Genomic DNA, 20557 nt, shown 5'->3' on the forward strand with positions numbered 1-20557 from the left:
TTTGGGGTCCCGGTATAAAGACCCCCCCCCTCCCCCCGTGTCCTGATCTCCTCTTGGGAAGCACGGTGCCCCCTGCCTTACCATGGTCCAGCTGTCCGGCTCCGTGGTGCTGATGATCAGTGGAATCAGGCTCCCGGCTCATGTTAATATCTGAGAGGAGTCAGGGGGAAAAAAACAACTGATTTTAATAAAAGGATGTTTCCATGCAGGGACATTACCCGGCTGTCCCAGGACAAGAAAATTCCATTACAATAAAACCCATTCGACTTTCAAATTTCTGAGCACACATCCCATTATCATATTCATAAGGTGGGTGGAGGTGACACCTTTCACCGACGTTAAAAACTTGTCACAACTTTTTTTCACCTCTCTGCAGACACGTCTGTCCCCCTCGCCAGAAGAGCTAACACTTCTCGCCCCAAGAGCTGACACTTTTCTTCCTCGTCCCAAGAGCTGGCATTTCCCTGCTGAGGCTTCTTTCCATCACCCCAAGAGCTGAAACGTCTCCCCTTTCTTCGGAACTGATGCTTCTCCCTGATGAATGCGCTCTCCCTCACCCCCAAGAGCTGACACTTTCCCCCCACTCCTTTCCTTCCCCCTGCGCTGATCCCTCTTCTCCTTTGTCCTGAGCTGGAGCTCTCCTTCCCCATGCAGAACAGGTCCTCTCCTTCCATATCCCCAGACTTCTCTATCTCTCTTCACAGCTCCCCTTGCTCTGAGGTTAGCTAAGAGCCCCCCCATTCTTCTCACCTGTCCTGGGGTTTATACTCCACACCCTCCAAGGTATATATTCCTGTGAACTGTATACCGTGTGATTTGGCTGCTCTGGAAAGGATCTGGAGTAAGAGGAAGTTAAGGTGTAACCTGTTCCCAATACCTCCTGCCCAGGTGAGACCCACAAGACAGGAGTCAGTTGGAAAGAAGGAATATTTTATACAAATTACACTGACCTCCCCACCCTCCCCCAGGAGACTTTAACTCTTTGGAGGCAGCTCATCTAAACACATAAAGCTCACAATTTGCATACACCTCAGGCGGCCACTCGCATGGCAAGCTGTCACTGGGAATTTGCATAAGATAACAATGGGTTTGGGGCATTTAAACTGGTCTGGAGATACTGTAAGAAGAGGGACCAGCAAGTGATGAAAAGACATGGAAATTGTATTTTTTTACCACATTCGTTCACTTACAGTACACACCTTTGACCCCATCACACAATACTCATCCCCAACACACACCCTCCACCATATTATTCTCACTCCTGACACACGCCCTACACATCTCGTCATATGATCCTCACCCCCAACAAACGTCCTACATCCCCATCATACAATCCTAACCCCCAGCACACACCCTCCACCCCATTATACAATCCTCACCCCAACACATACACTATACATCCCCATTATACAATCCTCACCCCAACACACACACTATACATCCCCATCATACAATCCTCACCCCCAGCACACACCCTCCACCCCATTATACAATCCTCACCCCAACACACACACTATACAACCTATTATACAATCCTCACCCCAACACATACACTATACATCCCATCGTACGAGCCTCACTCCAACACGCACCCTATACTCATATCATACGATGTGCATTCCCAAAAAACACCCTACACGCCCCTAATCATACACCTCATGCCCACCATCAGAAATACCACTAAGCGATCGTACACCCCAAACTCATGGCAGTGAATATTGCAGGATAAATCCTTCTATAATAATAGACAGTATCTAGACCATTGTAGGGCAAAAGAAGGCCTGGGGCCAATACGGCCTCTAATCACTGGACACCCAGAAGTCCCCTCTCTCCCCAATGGAGAAAAAGCAGAAATGTTGTTGGTGTGGATCGTAGCTCCTCCTCGCCCCATCAGTGCGTTGATAAATACAGTACTGCCCGCTCCTCTCCTGCGCTGATAAATACAGTACTGCCTGCTCCTCTCCTGCGCTGATAAATACAGTACTGCCCGCTCCTCTCCTGGACTCATAAATACAGTACTGCCCAATCCTCTCCTGCGCTGATAAATACTGTACTGCCCGCTCCTCTCCTGCGCTGATACATACAGTACTGCCCGCTCCACTCCTGCGTTGATAAATACAGTACTGCCCGCTCCTCTCCTGCGCTGATAAATACAGTACTGCCCACTCCTCTCCTGCGCTGATAAATACAGTACTGCCCGCTCCTCTCCTGGACTCATAAATACAGTACTGCCCGCTCCTCTCCTGCACTGATAAATACAGTACTGCCCGCTCCTCTCCTGCGCTGATACATACAGTACTGCCCGCTCCACTCCTGCGCTGATAAATACAGTACTGCCCGCTCCTCTCCTGCGCTGATAAATACAGTACTGCCCGCTCCTCTCTTGTGCTGATAAATACAGTACTGCCCGCTCCTCTCCTGCGCTGATAAATACAGTACTGCCCGCTCCTCTCTTGTACTGATAAATACAGTTCTGCCCGCTCCTCTCCTGCGCTGATAAATACAGTACTGCCCGCTCCTCTCTTGTGCTGATAAATACAGTACTGCCCGCTCCTCTCCTGCGCTGATAAATACAGTACAGCCCGCTCCTCTCCTGCGCTGATAAATACAGTACTGCCCGCTCCTCTCCTGCGCTGATAAATACAGTACTGCCCGCTCCTCTGCTGCGCTGATAAATAAAGTACTGCCCGCTCCTCTCCTGCGCTGATAAATACAGTACTGCCCGCTCCTCTCCTGCGCTGATAAATACAGTACTGCCCGCTCCTCTCCTGCGCTGATAAATACAATACTGCCCGCTTCTCTCCTGCGCTGATAAATACAGTACTGCCCGCTCCTCTCCTGCGCTGATACATACAGTACTGCCCGCTCCTCTCCTGCGCTGATAAATACAGTACTGCCCGCTCCTCTCCTGCGCTGATAAATACAGTACTGCCTGCTCCTCTCCTGCGCTGATAAATACAGTACTGCCCGCTCCTCTCCTGCGCTGATAAATACAGTACTGCCCGCTCCTCTCCTGCGCTGATACATACAATACTGCCCGCTCCTCTCTTGTGCTGATATATACAGTACTGCCCGCTCCTCTCCTGCGCTGATATATACAGTACTGCCCGCTCCTCTCCTGCGCTGATACATACAATACTGCCCGCTCCTCTCGTGTGCTGATATATACAGTACTGCCCGCTCCTCTCCTGCGCTGATAAATACAGTACTGCCCACACCTCTCCTGCGCTGATAAATACAGTTCTGCCCGCTCCTCTCCTGCGCTGATAAATACAGTACTGCCCGCTCCTCTCCTGCGCTGATAAATACCGTACTGTCCGCTCCTCTCCTGCGCTGATACATACAGTACTGCCCGCTCCTCTCCTGCGCTGATAAATACAGTACTGCCCGCTCCACTCCTGTGCTGATATATACAGTACTGCCCGCTACTCTCCTGCACTGATAAATACAGTACTGCCCGCTCCTCTCCTGCGCTGATAAATACAGTACTGCCCGCTCCTCTCCTGCGCTGATACATACAGTACTGCCCGCTCCTCTCCTGCGCTGATAAATACTGTACTGCCCGCTCCTCTCCTGTGCTGTTAAATTCAGTACTGCCCGCTCCTCTCCTGTGCTGTTAAATACAGTACTGCCTGCTCCTCTCCTGCGCTGATAAATACAGTACTGCCTGCTCCTCTCCTGCGCTGATACATACAGTACTGCCCGCTCCTCTCCTGTACTGATAAATACAGTACTGCCCGCTCCTCTCCTGCGGTGATACATACAGTACTGCCCGCTCCTCTCCTGCGCTGATAAATACAGTACTGCCCGCTCCTCTCCTGCGCTGATAAATACATTACTGCCCGCTCCTCTCCTGTGCTGATAAATACAGTACTGCCTGCTCCTCTCCTGTGCTGATAAATACAGTACTGCCCGATCCTCTCCTGCACTGATAAATACAGTACTGCCCGCTCCTCTCCTGCACTGATAAATACAGTACTGCCCGCTCCTCTCCTGCGCTGAAAAATACAGTACTGCCCGCTCCTCTCCTGCGCTCATAAATACAGTACTGCCCGCTCCTCTCTTGCGCTGATATATACAGTACTGCCCGCTCCTCTCCTGCGCTGATAAATAAAGTACTGCCCGCTCCTCTCCTGCGCTGATATATAAAGTACTGCCCGCTCCTCTCCTGTGCTTACAAATACAGTACTGCCCGCTCCTCTCCTGTGCTTACAAATACAGTTCTGCCCGCTCCTCTCCTGCACTGATAAATACTGTACTGCCAGCTCCTCTCCTGTGCTTACAAATACAGTTCTGCCCGCTCCTCTCCTGCACTGATAAATACTGTACTGCCAGCTCCTCTCCTGCGCTGATAAATACAGTACTGCCCGCTCCTCTCCTGCACTGATATATACAGTACTGCCCGCTCCTCTCCTCTCCTGCGCTGATAAATACAGTACTGCCCGCTCCCCTCCTGTGCTGATAAATACATTACTGCCCGCTCCTCTCCTGCGCTGATAAATACAGTACTGCCCGCTCCTCTCCTGCGCTGATAAATACAGTACTGCCCGCTCCTCTCCTCTCCTGCGCTGATAAATACAGTACTGCCCGCTCCTCTCCTGCGCTGATAAATACAGTACTGCCCGCTCCTCTCTTGTGCTGATAAATACAGTTCTGCCCGCTCCTCTCTTGTGCTGATAAATACAGTACTGCCCGCTCCTCTCCTGCGCTGATAAATACAGTACTGCCCGCTCCTCTCCTGCGCTGATAAATACAGTTCTGCCCGCTCCTCTCCTGCGCTGATACATACAGTACTGGCCGCTCCTCTCCTGCGCTGATAAATACATTTCTGCCCGCTCCTCTCCTGCGCTGATACATACAGTACTGCCCGCTCCTCTCCTGCGCTGATAAATACAGAACTGCCCGCTCCTCTCCTGCGCTGATAAATACAGAACTGCCCGCTCCTCTCCTGCGCTGATAAATACTGTACTGCCCGTTCCTCTCCTGCACTGATAAATAAAGTACTGCCCGCTCCCCTCCTGCGCTGATATATACAGTACTGCCCGCTCCTCTCCTGCGCTGATAAATACAGTACTGCCCGCTCCCCTCCTGCGCTGATATATACAGTACTGCCCGCTCCTCTCCTGTGCTTACAAATACAGTACTGCCCGCTCCTCTCTTGCGCTGATAAATACTGTACTGCCCGCTCCTCTCCTGCGCTGATATATACAGTACTGCCCGCTCCTCTCCTCTCCTGCGCTGATAAATACAGTACTGCCCGCTCCCCTCCTGTGCTGATAAATACAGTACTGCCCGCTCCTCTCCTGCGCTGATAAATACAGTACTGCCTGCTCCTCTCCTGCGCTGATAAATACAGTACTGCCCGCTCCTCTCCTCTCCTGCGCTGATAAATACAGTACTGCCCGCTCCTCTCCTGCGCTGATAAATACAGTACTGCCCGCTCCTCTCTTGTGCTGATAAATACAGTTCTGCCCGCTCCTCTCCTGCGCTGATATATACAGTACTGCCCGCTCCTCTCTTGTGCTGATAAATACAGTACTGCCCGCTCCTCTCCTGCGCTGATAAATACAGTACTGCCCGCTCCTCTCCTGCGCTGATAAATACAGTACTGCCCGCTCTTCTCCTGCGCTGATACATACAGTACTGCCCGCTCCTCTCCTGCGCTGATAAATACAGTACTGCCCACTCCTCTCCTGCGCTGATAAATACAGAACTGCCCGCTCCTCTCCTGCGCTGATAAATACAGTACTGCCCGCTCTTCTCCTGCGCTGATAAATACAGTACTGCCCGATCCTCTCCTGCGCTGATACAGTACTGCACGCTCCTCTCCTGCGCTGATAAATACTGTACTGCCCGTTCCTCTCCTGCACTGATAAATAAAGTACTGCCCGCTCCCCTCCTGCGCTGATATATACAGTACTGCCCGCTCCCCTCCTACGCTGATATATACAGTACTGCCCGCTCCTCTCCTGCGCTGATAAATACCGTACTGCACGCTCCTCTCCTGCGCTGATAAATACAGTACTGCCCGCTCCTCTCCTGCGCTGATATATACAGTACTGCCCGCTCCACTCCTGCGCTGATATATACAGTACTGCCCGCTCCTCTCCTGCGCTGATAAATACAGTACTGCCCGCTCCTCTCCTCTCCTGCGCTGATAAATACAGTACTGCCCGCTCCTCTCCTCTCCTGCGCTGATAAATACAGTACTGCCCGCTCCTCTCCTGCGCTGATAAATACAGTACTGCCTGCTCCTCTCCTGCGCTGATAAATACAGTACTGCCCGCTCCTCTCCTGCGCTGATAAATACAGTACTGCCTGCTCCTCTCCTGTGCTGATAAATACAGTCCTGCCCGCTCCTCTCCTGTGCTAATAAATACAGTACTGACCGCTCCTCTCCTGCGCTGTTAAATACAGTACTGCCCGCTCCTCTCCTGCGCTGATAAATACAGTACTGCCTGCTCCTCTCCTGCGCTGATAAATACAGTACTGCCCGCTCCTCTCCTGTACTGATAAATACTGTACTGCCCGCTCCTCTCCTGCGCTGATACAGTATCATTTGTTGTCACTGTGGCAATCAATGCCCATATATGGTGGGCATGGTTTACCACAGTCACAATCAGTGGCTTTATTGTGAAATGCTTATTTTATTTAAATATCATGTGTTTTATTTAGTGCCTGTTTTTTTTTAGCATGCCCATTCATTGCTATAGTGGCAAACCATGCCCATATGGTGTACCACTGTGCCAATCAATTTGTTTATTGGCATTTGTAATTTGTTTTTGGCAATGTTATTTATTTTATTCAGTGCTTGTTTTTTAATTGGTAGATTGCACATTCATTGCTATAGTCGCAAACCATTGTTTAACACTGCACCAATCGGCTAGTTGCCCCATGGACAGTGGTTTGGCGTCCCAGGTGGGTAGCGGGGTAGGGGGGTTAACCCCTTAATTACTATAGCGGTTTCTAACTGCTAAGGTGATTAGGGGGTTAGTGGCCATTAGTTTGTTTTTTGATTGTAATGTTGCAGCCCACGGAGGACATGGACATGGAGGACGGCGATGAGGCCGGCCTTCATCCCAGCATGGATAAGTAGAACTTTAATTTACTTTATGCTGGCTGGATAATGTTTTATTTAATGGGCTAATGAGCTATTATCAAGATCTGGATAATAGTTATTTTGCCCATTAGTGTACTGTATGTGTTAGGGGGGTGGGGAGTGGGAGGGTTTAACACCTTCATTACCTTTGCGGTAGTAACGTCTAAGTTAATAAAGGGGTTAACTCCTCCGGCAACCCCCCCGCAAGGCCTAAACACGCACCACGGGCCAAATACCACCTTCACCCACCCCCGCTACCCACAATAAACCGGGCACTGGTAGTTAACCCCTTCATTGTCTTAGCGATGAACTGCTAAGGCAATGAAGCTGCCTGTAAATGTCTTTTTATTGCATAGGATTGGAGCCGGGGGTCTCCAGAGCTGGTATTAATGTGGGGATCTCCGGAGCTGATATTAATGTGGGGGTCTCTGGAGCTGATATTAATGCGGGGGTCTCCGGTGCTGGTATTAATGCGGGGGTCTCCGGTGCTGGTATTAATGCGGGGGTCTCCGGAGCTGGTATTAATGCGGGGGTCTCCGGAGCTGATATTAATGGGGGGGTCTCCGGAGCTGGTATTAATGCGGGGGTCTCCGGAGCTGGTATTAATGGGGGGGTCTCCGGAGCTGATATTAATGTGGGGGTCTCTGGAGCTGATATTAATGCGGGGGTCTCCGGAGCTGGTATTAATGGGGGGGTCTCCGGAGCTGGTATTAATGCGGGGGTCTCCGGAGCTGATATTAATGGGGGGGTCTCCGGAGCTGATATTAATGTGGGGGTCTCCGGAGCTGGTATTAATGGGGGGGTCTCCGGAGCTGATATTAATGGGGGGTCTCCGGAGCTGATATTAATGCGGGGGTCTCCGGAGCTGGTATTAATGGGGGGGTCTCCGGAGCTGGTATTAATGCGGGGGTCTCCGGAGCTGATATTAATGGGGGGGTCTCCGGAGCTGATATTAATGGGGGGGTCTCCGGAGCTGGTATTAATGGGGGGGTCTCCGGAGCTGGTATTAATGCGGGGGTCTCCGGAGCTGGTATTAATGCGGGGGTCTCCGGAGCTGGTATTAATGCGGGGGTCTCCGGAGCTGGTATTAATGCGGGGGTCTCCAGAGCTGGTATTAATGCGGGGGTCTCCGGAGCTGGTATTAATGCGGGGGTCTCCGGAGCTGGTATTAATGCGGGGGTCTCCGGAGCTGGTATTAATGCGGGGGTCTCCGGAGCTGGTATTAATGCGGGGGTCTCCGGAGCTGATAGTAATGCGGGGGTCTCCGGAGCTGGTATTAATGCGGGGGTCTCCAGAGCTGATATTAATGCGGGGGTCTCCGGAGCTGGTACTAATGCGGGGGTTTCCGGTGCTGGTATTAATGCGGGGGTCTCCGGTGCTGGTATTAATGCGGGGGTCTCCGGAGCTGATATTAATGGGGGGGGTCTCCGGAGCTGGTATTAATGCGGGGGTCTCCAGAGCTGGTATTAATGCGGGGGTCTCCGGAGCTGGTATTAATGCGGGGGTCTCCGGAGCTGGTATTAATGCGGGGGTCTCCGGAGCTGGTATTAATGCGGGGGTCTCCGGAGCTGATATTAATGGGGGGGTCTCCGGAGGTGGTATTAATGGGGGGGTCTCCGGAGCTGGTATTAATGTGGGGTTCTCCGGAGCTGATATTAATGCGGGGGTCTCCGGAGCTGGTATTAATGCGGGGGATCTCCAGTGCTGATATTAATGCGGGGGTCTCCGGAGCTGGTATTAATGTGGGGGTCTCCGGAGCTGGTATTAATGCGGGGGTCTCCGGAGCTGGTATTAATGCGGGGGATCTCCGGAGCTGATATTAATGTGGGGGTCTCTGGAGCTGATATTAATGCGGGGGTCTCCGGTGCTGGTATTAATGCGGGGGTCTCCGGTGCTGGTATTAATGCGGGGGTCTCCGGAGCTGGTATTAATGCGGGGGTCTCCGGAGCTGATATTAATGGGGGGGTCTCCGGAGCTGGTATTAATGCGGGGGTCTCCGGAGCTGGTATTAATGGGGGGTCTCCGGAGCTGGTATTAATGCGGGGGTCTCCGGAGCTGATATTAATGCGGGGGTCTCCGGAGCTGATATTAATGCGGGGGTCTCCGGAGCTGGTATTAATGCGGGGGTCTCCGGAGCTGGTATTAATGGGGGGGTCTCCGGAGCTGGTATTAATGTGGGGGATCTCCGGAGCTGATATTAATGAGGGGGTCTCTGGAGCTGATATTAATGCGGGGGTCTCCGGTGCTGGTATTAATGCGGGGGTCTCCAGTGCTGGTATTAATGCGGGGGTCTCCGGAGCTGGTATTAATGCGGGGGTTTCCGGAGCTGATATTAATGGGGGGGTCTCCGGAGCTGGTATTAATGCGGGGGTCTCCGGAGCTGGTATTAATGGGGGGGTCTCCGGAGCTGATATTAATGTGGGGGTCTCTGGAGCTGATATTAATGCGGGGTTCTCCGGAGCTGGTATTAATGGGGGGGTCTCCGGAGCTGGTATTAATGCGGGGGTCTCCGGAGCTGATATTAATGGGGGGGTCTCCGGAGCTGATATTAATGGGGGGGTCTCCGGAGCTGGTATTAATGGGGGGTCTCCGGAGTTGATATTAATGGGGGGGTCTCCGGAGCTGATATTAATGCGGGGGTCTCCGGAGCTGGTATTAATGGGGGGGTCTCCGGAGCTGGTATTAATGCGGGGGTCTCCAGAGCTGATATTAATGGGGGGGTCTCCGGAGCTGATATTAATGGGGGGGTCTCCGGAGCTGGTACTAATGCGGGGGTTTCCGGTGCTGGTATTAATGCGGGGGTCTCCGGAGCTGGTATTAATGCGGCGGTCTCCGGAGCTGGTATTAATGCAGGGGTCTCCGGAGCTGGTATTAATGCGGGGGTCTCCAGAGCTGGTATTAATGCGGGGGTCTCCGGAGCTGGTATTAATGCGGGGGTCTCCGGAGCTGGTATTAATGTGTATTAGCTTTGGAGACTTCCGGCTTCAATCCGAGGCAGAAAAATTACATTTTATTTTCTATGTCGTTCCGTAAATCTCATGGAGATGATGTCATCCTTCGGGCTACTAGAATAGGGTGATTTTATTTAAAAAAAACAAAAAAACACTGTTTGTTTTTAAACTCCCGCTCGGTGTGTTTGGGCAGGAGCGAGACCGCTCGGGGAGACGCGTTACCGCTTGGGGAGACGCGTTCCCGCTCGGGGAGACGCGTTACCGCTCGGGGAGACGCGTTACCGCTCGGGGAGACGCGTTCCCGCTCGGGGAGACGCGTTACCGCTCGGGGAGATGCTTTACCGCTCGGGGAGACGCGTTCCCGCTCGGGGAGACACGTTACCGCTCGGGGAGACGAGTTACCGCTCGGGGAGTTGTGTTACCGCTCGGGGAGACGCGTTACCGCTCGGGGAGACGCGTTACCGCTCGGGGAGACGCGTTCCCGCTCGGGGAGACGCGTTACCGCTCGGGGAAACGCGTTACCGCTCGGGAAGTTGCGTTATCGCTCGGGGAGATGCGTTCCCGCTCGGGGAGACGCGTTCCCGCTCGGAGAGACGCGTTACCGCTCGGGGAGACGCGTTCCCGCTCGGGGAGACGCGTTACCGCTCGGGGAGATGCTTTACCGCTCGGGGAGATGCGTTCCCGCTCGGGGAGACGCGTTACCGCTCGGGGAGACGAGTTACCGCTCGGGGAGTTGTGTTACCGCTCGGGGAGACGCGTTACCGCTCGGGGAGACGCGTTACCGCTCGGGGAGACGCGTTACCGCTCGGGGAGATGCACTTCCCGTACGAGGTTCTCAGAGGTTTCTGAATAGCAAACCTGCCAAATCGTTGGGGAACGGCTCAGAAAGCTGGGTGAGTTGGTTATCGGAGCGGCTAGACTGGGCCCTTGGTGTGATAACGCTTCGCTAAGCACACGTTTCAGACGAATGTATCAGTGTTACAGCTACCAGGTCCCAGCAGTCTCTTTATCGGGTTTAGAAGTGTCCTTTTAAAGCAGTGGCAATGTGAGCATTGCTAATCTGTGATATCCTTCAATGTGGCAAAGAGTCTGACAGGGGCGGGCAACTCCAGTCCGCAAGGGCCACCATCAGATCAGGATTTTAGGATATCCCTGCTTCAGCACAGGTGGCTTAATCAGTGGCTCAGTCAACGACTGATCAACTCCACTCCTCAAGGGCCACCAGCAGGTCAGGTTTGCAGGATATCCCTGCTTCAGCACAGGGGGTCAGCTTTTCAGTCTGTGACAGAGCCACTGATTGAGCCACCTCTGCTGAAAGCAAGGATATCCTGAAAACCTGACCTGTTGGTGACACTTGAGGACGGGAGTTACCCACCCCCGGTCTAAAACCTGCTTGTAGAAAGGGTTAAATAAAAAAATGTTTGCTTTCAATAAAAAAAAAGCCTTCACAAACAGGCTTAAAAATAATATCTATTCCCACTTTACATAGGAATGTGCAAAGGAAACAAATCGTGGTACTAAATCCATAATAAATAAGGGTACTCTGTAAGAGATCAGTACTCCGCAGTACCATTGCTATAATACTGCCGCGTTACTGCCTGTAATATTGACCCTTCTGCAGCGTGAATCTGTGATCAGTCCGTGTGACAGATTCCCATGTGTTCCCATCCTGGATTATATCTCCCACAAGTAATAAACAGGTGCGTGGCGCGACCCGGGGCGGTGGGGACGGGCGCGGAGCCCGGATCTCAGGACTTGTCTTTCTTTGTCAAACACACACACATACACAAACACACACACACACACACACACACACAGACACAGACACACACACACACACACACACACACACACACACACACAGTTTGGCTAGCAGCGGAGGAGCAGACCCACTGAGCAGTGTCTGGGCACACGTGGCTTAGTGACACCGCCCGGCGTGGACACAGAGAGGGTCTCACTATCCTACTTATATTTGCAGCTCATGGAAGAAAATGTGATGAAAGTTTTACAGCTGCAGATCTGGTGGCATCGTGTGTGTGTGTGTGCACGTGTGTGTGCGCACGCGTGTGTGTGTGCGCACGCGCGTGTGTGTGCACGTGTGTGTGTGTGTGTGTGTCTGCACGTGTGTATGTGCACGTGTGTGTGCGCACGTGTGTGTGTGTGCGCACGCGTGTGTGTGCGCGTGTGTGTGCGCGCGTGTGTGCGCACGCGCGTGTGTGTGCACGTGTGTGTGTGTGTGTGTGTGTCTGCACGTGTGTATGTGCACGTGTGTGTGCGCACGTGTGTGTGTGTGCACGTGTGTGTGTGCATGTTTGTTTGCACGTGTGTGCGCGCGCGTGCGCGCGTGTGTGCGCACGTGTGTGTGTGCACATGTGTGTGTGTGTGCACGTGTGTTTGTACGAAAGGGTATTAAAAACAGAAAGATGAAGAGATGCAGATTGGCATATAGTATTGAAAAAGGCGCTTCCTATAACTCCTCCTAATAGCCCATATAACTCCTCCTATTACCCCATATAACCGCTCCCTATAACTCCTCCTATTACCCCATATAACTCCTCCTATTACTCCATATAACTCCTCCTATTACCCCATATAACCGCTCCGTATAACTCCTCCTATTACCCCATATAACCGCTCCCTATAACTCCTCCTATTACTCCATATAACTCCTCCTATTACCCCATACACCCGTGCCCTTTACTCCTCCTATTACCCCATATAATCGCTCCCTATAACCTCCAAATACCCCATATAACCGCTCCCTATAACGCCTCCTATTACCCCATATAACCGCCCCTTATAACTCCTCCTATTGCCCCATATAACCGCCCCTTATAACTCCTATTGCCCCATATAACCGCCCCTTATAACTCCTCCTATTGCCCCATATAACCGCCCCTATAACTTCTCCTATTGGGCCATATACCCGTGCCCTGTTACTTCTATTACCCCATATACCCGTGCCCTGTTACTCCTATTACCCCATATACCCGCTCCTTATACCGCGCTTTATTGACCTTTCTATGAAACGCATGACCCTGATAACATGTTGGCATTTTGTCCTGCGTCTCTGCGTGGCACGGACCGGTAACCGGACACACGGACCGGTAACCGGACACACGGACCGGTAACCGGACACACGGACCGGTAACCGGACACACGGACCGGTAACCGGACACACGGAACGGTAACCGGACACACGGACCGGTAACCGGACACACGGACCGGTAACCGGACACACGGACCGGTAACCGGACACACGGACCGGTAACCGGACACACGGACCGGTAACCGGACACACGGAACGGTAACCGGACACACGGACCGGTAACCGGACACACGGACCGGTAACCGGACACACGGACCGGTAACCGGACACACGGACCGGTAACCGGACACACGGAACGGGTCACAATGCGCCCGACAGGTTAGAGGTGGAACACATATCCCTGCCTGAGTACCATGTTCTCTTTTATCTACGTCTCCCGGCTGCAAAAATGCTGCATCATATTCGTCGGAGAGTAAACAAAGCGCGCACTAAAAATGGAAAGATTTGTCCCCGATATATAGCGGATCCCAGAATATCTGTGCGGCTTTGAAATATCATTGGGCCCAATGCACCGATTCCCAGTTTATATCGCCCGAGGGTAACCCAACCCCTGAAGCGATTGATAAAATAGTAAAAAAAATAAATAAAAAAAGGATGCAGAGTGTCGGGCATTTGGCGAGGCATTGGCGGACTGTAAACATTTTAATCAAATGGCCAAAATAAAAAATATATGTATATGTGTCACAGCCTCATTCAGCGCTTAAACTTTATCCTAAAACTCACGGACGCATCACACGTTGGTTCGAGATCCTCTTACGTTCCCGGAGATAAGACTTCCTGTTATTGGGTCAAAGCCCTTTGGACTACGTTTCGATTTAAGCAATATTTATTCTGTAGAAATAGGAACGAGAGGCTTTCTCCAAAAAAATCCCCCTTTTCTGTAAAAAGAAGCCAGAATTGTACGTTTCCGAATAAAAAAGGACTTCGGTGTCCCTCTGCACCTTCACCCATGGGTCATAGTTTGTGTTCCAGTGTCTAAAGCCAACCTCTTCAGGGACAGCTCCAGTCTAATAATAATAAGGGGGGGGGGGTTATTACCTGGGTGGGTGTATTCCAAATTCACCATCCTGCCTGGGAGAGACCACGGTTGCCTTCCTGCTGCAGTGCCTCAGCTCGCTCAGAGTGGCAGGGAGGCAAAGCTGGCACTGCCAGGAGGACGGGTAGGAATACACCGGCGAAACCACCGCACCTCTCCTGGTGAGAGCCCAAGATCCTGAGCATTTGGCCCCGGGCCCATGCAAAGCACGGATTTGCATACAGTGACTGCGGCAGAAAGAGGAAGCAGCAGCAGCAGCTGGCAGGTGTGACACGTGGATCCCAAACGCTTCACCTGTCCACCAACACGGAGCAGTTACCACCTGTCAGGGCAGGATCCACACTCATGGAACCCCCAGCCGTGGCTGAGGGAGCGTGGAGGAGCAGCGTGGAGGAGCAGCGTGGAGGAGCAGCGGGCCACTGCTCTCTAGTCACAAACTTACACTTTGTGACTTTCTTTTTAAGGATAAAAGTACTTGTTGGAAGATTGCTGCCCCTGTGACACCCCGCACGGCCGTTTCATGTACTAGAACATGTCGCATATACTTCAGGTTAAACGGTGGATGTAGTACACAGGCATACCCCGGTTTAAGGACACTCACTTTAAGTACACTCGCGAGTAAGTACATATCGCCCAAACGGCAGCTCGCGCATGCGCCTGTCAGCACGTCCTGAACAGCAATACCGGCTCCCTACCTGTACCGAAGCTGTGCGCAAGCGGGGAGACTATAGAGCCTGTTACAAATGCGTTATTTACATCAGTTATGCACGTATATGACGATTGCAGTACAGTACATGCATCGATAAGAGGGAAAAGGTAGTGCTTCACTTTAAGTACATTTTCACTTTATATGCATGCTCCGGTCCCATTGCGTACGTTAATGTGGGGTATGCCTGTATGGACTTATCCCAGTGACTTGGTGTATTAGAGCAGGGATGGGCTAACTCCAGTCCTCAAGGGCCACCGGCAGGTCAGGTTTAAAGGATATCCCTGCTTCAGCACAGGTGGCTCAATCAGTGGCTCAGTCTTCAACTGCTCACTCCCTCTCTCCGCCCCACGCGGTTTCCTCTCTTTGGCCCCACCCTCAAGCTCCTGACACCTCCTCCTGATTGGGTGCTGCTGGGTAATACAGCCAATCAGGAGGGAGGAAGCTGCCCCTAGCAACAGCCCCCCCCCACAAGCCGGTCACGTACACACGCCCAGAGAAGGTAATACCGGTATACGCGTACACGCCCAGAGAAGGTAATACCGGTATACGCGTACACGCCCAGAGAAGGTAATACCGGTATACGCGTACACGCCCAGAGAAGGTAATACCGGTATACGCGTACACGCCCAGAGAGGTAATACCGGTATACGCGTACACGCCCAGAGAAGGTAATACCGGTATACGCGTACACGCCCAGAGAAGGTAATACCGGTATACACGTACACGCCCAGAGAGGTAATACCGGTATACACCTACACGCCCAGAGAAGGTAATACCGGTATACACATACACGCCCAGAGAGGTAATACCGGTATACACATACACACCCAGAGAGGTAATACCGGTATACACACACACACACCCAGAGAGGTAATACCGGTATACACATACACACCCAGAGAGGTAATACCGGTATACACATACACGCGCAGAGAGGTAATACCGGTATACACATACACGCCCAGAGAGGTAATACCGGTATACACATACACGCCCAGAGAGGTAATACCGGTATACACATACACGCCCAGAGAGGTAATACCGGTATACACATACACACCCAGAGAGGTAATACCGGTATACACATACATACCCAGAGAGGTAATACCGGTATACACATACACACCCAGAGAGGTAATACCGGTATACACATACACGCGCAGAGAGGTAATACCGGTATACACGTACATGTCCAGTATTACTTCTCATTTTGTTACTGGAGAGTGCCCCCACATACAGGACAGTCCCGTGTGATACTGGACACCTGGTAACCCTACTTGTGCAGTGAGATTGGGCGAGAGCTCACTTCAGCTGCAATCGCACCATCTTTGAAGTAGCTGTACTCAGTTAAAATCCCAATATCAGCCCTCGCCGTGACCCTGGCAAACGAGATCGTCTCCCTCGCTCTCAGGGACCAACATTAGATTGTAAGCTCAGTTGGGTAGGGACGTCTATATCCTTACACATATGTAGTGATACAGCACCTCTCGTGGTGCCTCAATAGTCAGATTGCTAGGAACTACTGCCCTCTGCTGGAAGATATAACAGGCACTCATGTTCTCTATGGATACAAATAGCAAGGGTGCAGTCGCTGATTGAGCCACCTGTGCTGAAGCAGGGATATCCTGAAAACCTGACCTGTTGGAGGCCCTTGAGGACCGCAGCACCCCGGCCCTGGGAGGGGCTTCTAACACTGCTGGGAGATTACAATATAGCAGCACAATGAACTTCTCCCCATTGTTCATTCTTCACCTTGCACAGTTTGTAACGTGCGGCACCCACCTTTGGACGGATATAGTTAGATATACATAACGCATGCGAGAATGGAACCTTCTTCAGGAGCCCGAGGAGCAGTTTGCACCGAATCATTGAATACAAATCATTTCATCTCGGATGAAGTTTGCTGTAATAATACTCTTCATACAGGGGTTCAGTATCTCAGCAACCGACCAACAGCTGGCAACGGATACAGCAGGGGTGCTCAACACCCCCCCCCCCCCCAACCAGGTCAGGTTTTCAGGATATCCCTGCTTCAGCACAGGTGGCTCGGTCAGTGGGTTTATAAGCGATTTCACCCATGCTATTTGTGTCCATAGAGAACATGAGTGTCTGTTATACCTTCCAGCGACCAGCAGAGGGCAGTAGTTCCGCAAAATCTGACTATTGAGGCACCATGGGAGGTGCTGTATCACTATATACGTGTAAGGATATAGACGTCCCTACCCAATGAGCTTACAATCTAATGTTAGTGCCCGAGAGCCACCTGTGCTTGAGAACCCCTGGTAACCCATAAAAAGTGTGGTTTCCCTGAAATCCCCGTAAAATCATTTTGTCTCAGCATTGCACCAACTTTATGCAGAGAGCGTCAGTGACATCCGGAGTCCAACGCTTTGCAATGATCAGGAATAAAATCTCCTGCTCTCCAGCAGGGGGCAGCACCGCCCAATTTACACAGCGTCCGTGTGGACACGTTAAATGCCGATCCGCACACGTAAACCGGTTCTACAGCGACGCTGTTAAAAATCTTTTTATTCATCTTACAAATGATAAATATTTTGTTCAAAGTTTGTTCTCGTCGGTTCCGTACAAAAATAGCTGGACTTCTATATTGAAATGCTCGGAGGTGACAGCGCGGAACAAAAAAAAGGCACGACAGTGTGACGTTAAACAGCCCCGGCCACACGGGTTCACAGTGTCTTCTAATACTGGGTTAAAGGCTCCGCCAGTTCCTACTGTGCAGTGGCGTGAGGGGCAGAGTCTGCAGAGGCAATAAGGCACTTCCAGAAGCAAAGACTTGGTCCGGCTTGGTTTTCGTGTTAAGGCACGCGGGCAAACACTCAGTCATTGTGCAAGAGACGCTACGCGCAGACGCGCCAAGCGCCGTGCAGCGTCAGCACGGACGCCCAGGGGAGGCGGCTGCACTGGGGGAGCAATGGCTGGCTTCACAGTATAAGGCAATGTTAAGCGGAAGGCGGTGATGCTCGGGGGCAGGCAGAGACTTTGGTGCAACAAGGCTGTGGTCCCCTTTATTGGTTAGCACTGCGTTGGAGCCGTGAGATGTTCGAGGTGTGACTGGGGGTACCCAGCAGGGCCTGCTCTAGGTCTCCTCGTCCCAGAGGCAGAGCTGTTTCTGGGTCACATAGAAGTGGAAGCTGAAGGCCTTCTGGCAGCTGCGGATCCCACACTTGTAGGAGGTGACCTTGCCCGTGGTATCGCGGCTCTTGCAGTACTTCAGGTTGCACGGGTACCACTCCAGGCTCAGGCGGTATGCACAGAGGCAGGGCCTCCAGTCCCGGGAGCAGAGCCGGCACGCACGCAGGTCTGGCATGTCGGAGGACTTGGGGAGAACTTCAAACATGGAGCCGTCCACACCTGGTGAGAGAGAGGAGGTGAGAGAGAGGAGGTGAGAGAGAGGAGGCGAGAGAGAGGAGGCGAGAGAGAGGAGGCGAGAGAGAGGAGGCGAGAGAGAGGTGGCGAGAGAGAGGTGGCGAGAGAGAGGTGGCGAGAGAGAGGAGACGAGAGAGAAGAGGTGAGAGAGAGGTGGTGAGAAAGAGGAGGTGAGAGAGAGGTGGTGAGAGAGAGGAGGTGAGAGAGAGGAGGTGAGAGAGAGGAGGTGAGAGAGAGGAGGTGAGAGAGAGGAGGTGAGAGAGAGGAGGTGAGAGAGAGGAGGTGAGAGAGAGGTGGTGAGAGAGAGGAGGTGAGAGAGAGGTGAGAGAGCGGAGGTAAGAGAGACGAGGAGGTGAGAGAGAGGAGGAACGAGCGAGCGAGAGAACAATCTAGGACACAAAAAAAAAAAAAAAGAGAGAACGAACATACAATTGAGAAGTGGCAGATGATATAACCGGTGTATCCCTCATCTCATAGCTGTGGTGTCTCAGTCAGCTGCACCATATAATCAGGTCATGGGCCCCGCATTGCTCCCCCTCCCCCGGGACGCCCCGCATTGCTCCCCCTCAACGCCCCGCATTGCTCCCCCTCCCCCGGGACACCCCGCATTGCTCCCCCGGGACACCCCGCATTGCTCCCCCTCCCCCGGGACACCCCGCATTGCTCCCCCTCCCCCGGGACACCCCGCATTGCTCCCCCTCCCCCGGGACACTCCGCATTGCTCCCCCTCCCCCAGGATGCACCGCATTGCTCCCCCTCGACGCCCCGCTTTGCTCCCCCTCCCCCGGGACCCCTCGCATTATTCCCACATAACATTCACGCTCCAAGACACCATAAGGGTGTGAGACCCCCTTTTATAGAAGGGGAGTGAACGGGATGAGGACGGAGCTGCCCCCCCAGAACACCGGCGCCCCACCCCCCTCACCTCTCTCCAGCCAGGCGCGCACGTCCTCCTCACGCGTGTAAATGGCCTCTCGGGCCTCGGAGCAGAGGCTGTGGATGTGGGGGCTCAGCTGGACCCCTTTGGTGAAATTAACAGCGACGTCCATGTGCAGGTGCTCCAGGCCTCTCAGCTCCTCCGCCTGCCTCACCGTATGCGGGTTTTTCTGTAAGAGACAAACAGGCCGTCACAGCTACAAGCGACATCTCAGCACTAAAACATCCCCTCTGCAGGAGTAGTGGATCCATTCAACAGCCTCCCAGCAGTGCTGGTCGGGGGTCAAAGTGTCCTAACGGGTACAGAAATGACACAGCTTTATTTGTACACACAAAATACCCCTTCCTCTTTGTTTGAAAGTTTTTCAATAAAAAAAATAAATTCCACTTTCTAAAGAAAAAAAAAAGGGGGGGGCGGGGGGAGGGGGGGCGGGGGGGATAATAAAAATTCACCTTTTTTTTCATTTACAGCTTAAATATGTCTCACAGCGGGTATGGAGACCCACACCCCATCCTATTCTCTACAACCCAGCCATGCCAAGGAAGTGTGGGTGAAGGAATGGGCAGGGGGTGTGCAAATTGTACACTCATTTACCAAACATGGGGAATTAACGACATCCGCGGCCGGGGGGGGAAATTCTCAAAAAATGCGAACATCTGGAAAAACGAAACAAAGTCGCCGATCGTCCCAGAAAACGGGGAAAAAGTTTGAACGAATCCGAGTTCGCCAACGTTTACTGACGAAAACAAAGGGGTTTGGGGCTGTTAGAAATGAAACGCAGGACGTGTACAGATTAGGACGGTGTGCGGGCTCTCGGACGCAGGGCTTGGGGAGGCGTCACGGTGTGCGAGGAAGGGGAGGCGCCCCGGCCCGCGTGGCCCCTCTCACCTGCCGTAGTTTGGCCATGGACTCGCTGGGGATGATCTCGTTGCTCTGCAGGCGCGTGATGAAGCAGAGCGCCTGGAACTGGCTCTCGCCTCTCTCCAGCTCCCCGAGGATCAGGGCCCGGAAAATCTTCACGTCCTGAAAAACGAGACAGCGCCGATTAACGCAACTCCTCCGATGGCCAGCAAGCCCGAGCTTCCCGGGCGTGTATGTACAATTCTACCGCAAATATAAACCACGTAGACGTGGCTCAGGCCTGCAGCGCTGCCTTTCCCCATTATCTCTTAGTATGCAGGGCTTCAACTGCAGCCAGGGATTCTGGGTAATGGCATGCAAATGAGCACACCGTGTCACTCTTTGCTCCTTGTCCATTTTGACATGGGAGCCCTTCAAGCTTCTGCCTGCGTATTACAGAGCTGCAAAGCACAGCCTGGCTTACAGAAG

At 52.6% G+C, this 20557-nt stretch overlaps 2 protein-coding genes and 1 long non-coding RNA gene across 5 annotated transcripts in view; 1 reads left to right on the forward strand and 2 right to left on the reverse strand.

Annotated features, from left to right (window-relative positions):
* Window positions 1–1985, forward strand: part of LOC142496978 (uncharacterized) — a 43469-nt gene extending 41484 nt beyond the window's left edge. The window contains exon 3 of the long non-coding RNA XR_012802149.1: window positions 377–1985. This is a non-coding gene — a long non-coding RNA (uncharacterized LOC142496978). The remainder of the gene's footprint in view (window positions 1–376) is intronic.
* POU2F3 (POU class 2 homeobox 3) overlaps window positions 1–14343 on the reverse strand; it is a 70729-nt gene extending 56386 nt beyond the window's left edge. For both annotated transcript variants that reach the window (XM_075604134.1, XM_075604133.1), the window contains exons 1-2: window positions 14198–14343; window positions 82–150 (exon numbers count right to left, since the gene is read on the reverse strand). In XM_075604134.1, coding sequence (XP_075460249.1) covers window positions 82–150; window positions 14198–14225 — 97 coding nt within the window. In that variant the 5' untranslated portion in view covers window positions 14226–14343. The remainder of the gene's footprint in view (window positions 1–81; window positions 151–14197) is intronic.
* Window positions 14344–17415: 3072 nt separating this feature from the next.
* The window catches only part of OAF (out at first homolog), a 28731-nt gene continuing 25589 nt past the window's right edge, over window positions 17416–20557 (reverse strand). For both annotated transcript variants that reach the window (XM_075604136.1, XM_075604137.1), the window contains exons 4-6: window positions 20117–20251; window positions 19217–19397; window positions 17416–18276 (exon numbers count right to left, since the gene is read on the reverse strand). In XM_075604136.1, the coding sequence (XP_075460251.1) occupies window positions 18002–18276; window positions 19217–19397; window positions 20117–20251 (591 nt within the window). In that variant the 3' untranslated portion in view covers window positions 17416–18001. The remainder of the gene's footprint in view (window positions 18277–19216; window positions 19398–20116; window positions 20252–20557) is intronic.

Source organism: Ascaphus truei, chromosome 6 (assembly GCF_040206685.1).
Source record: "Ascaphus truei isolate aAscTru1 chromosome 6, aAscTru1.hap1, whole genome shotgun sequence".
NCBI classification, from domain to species: Eukaryota; Metazoa; Chordata; class Amphibia; order Anura; family Ascaphidae; genus Ascaphus; species Ascaphus truei.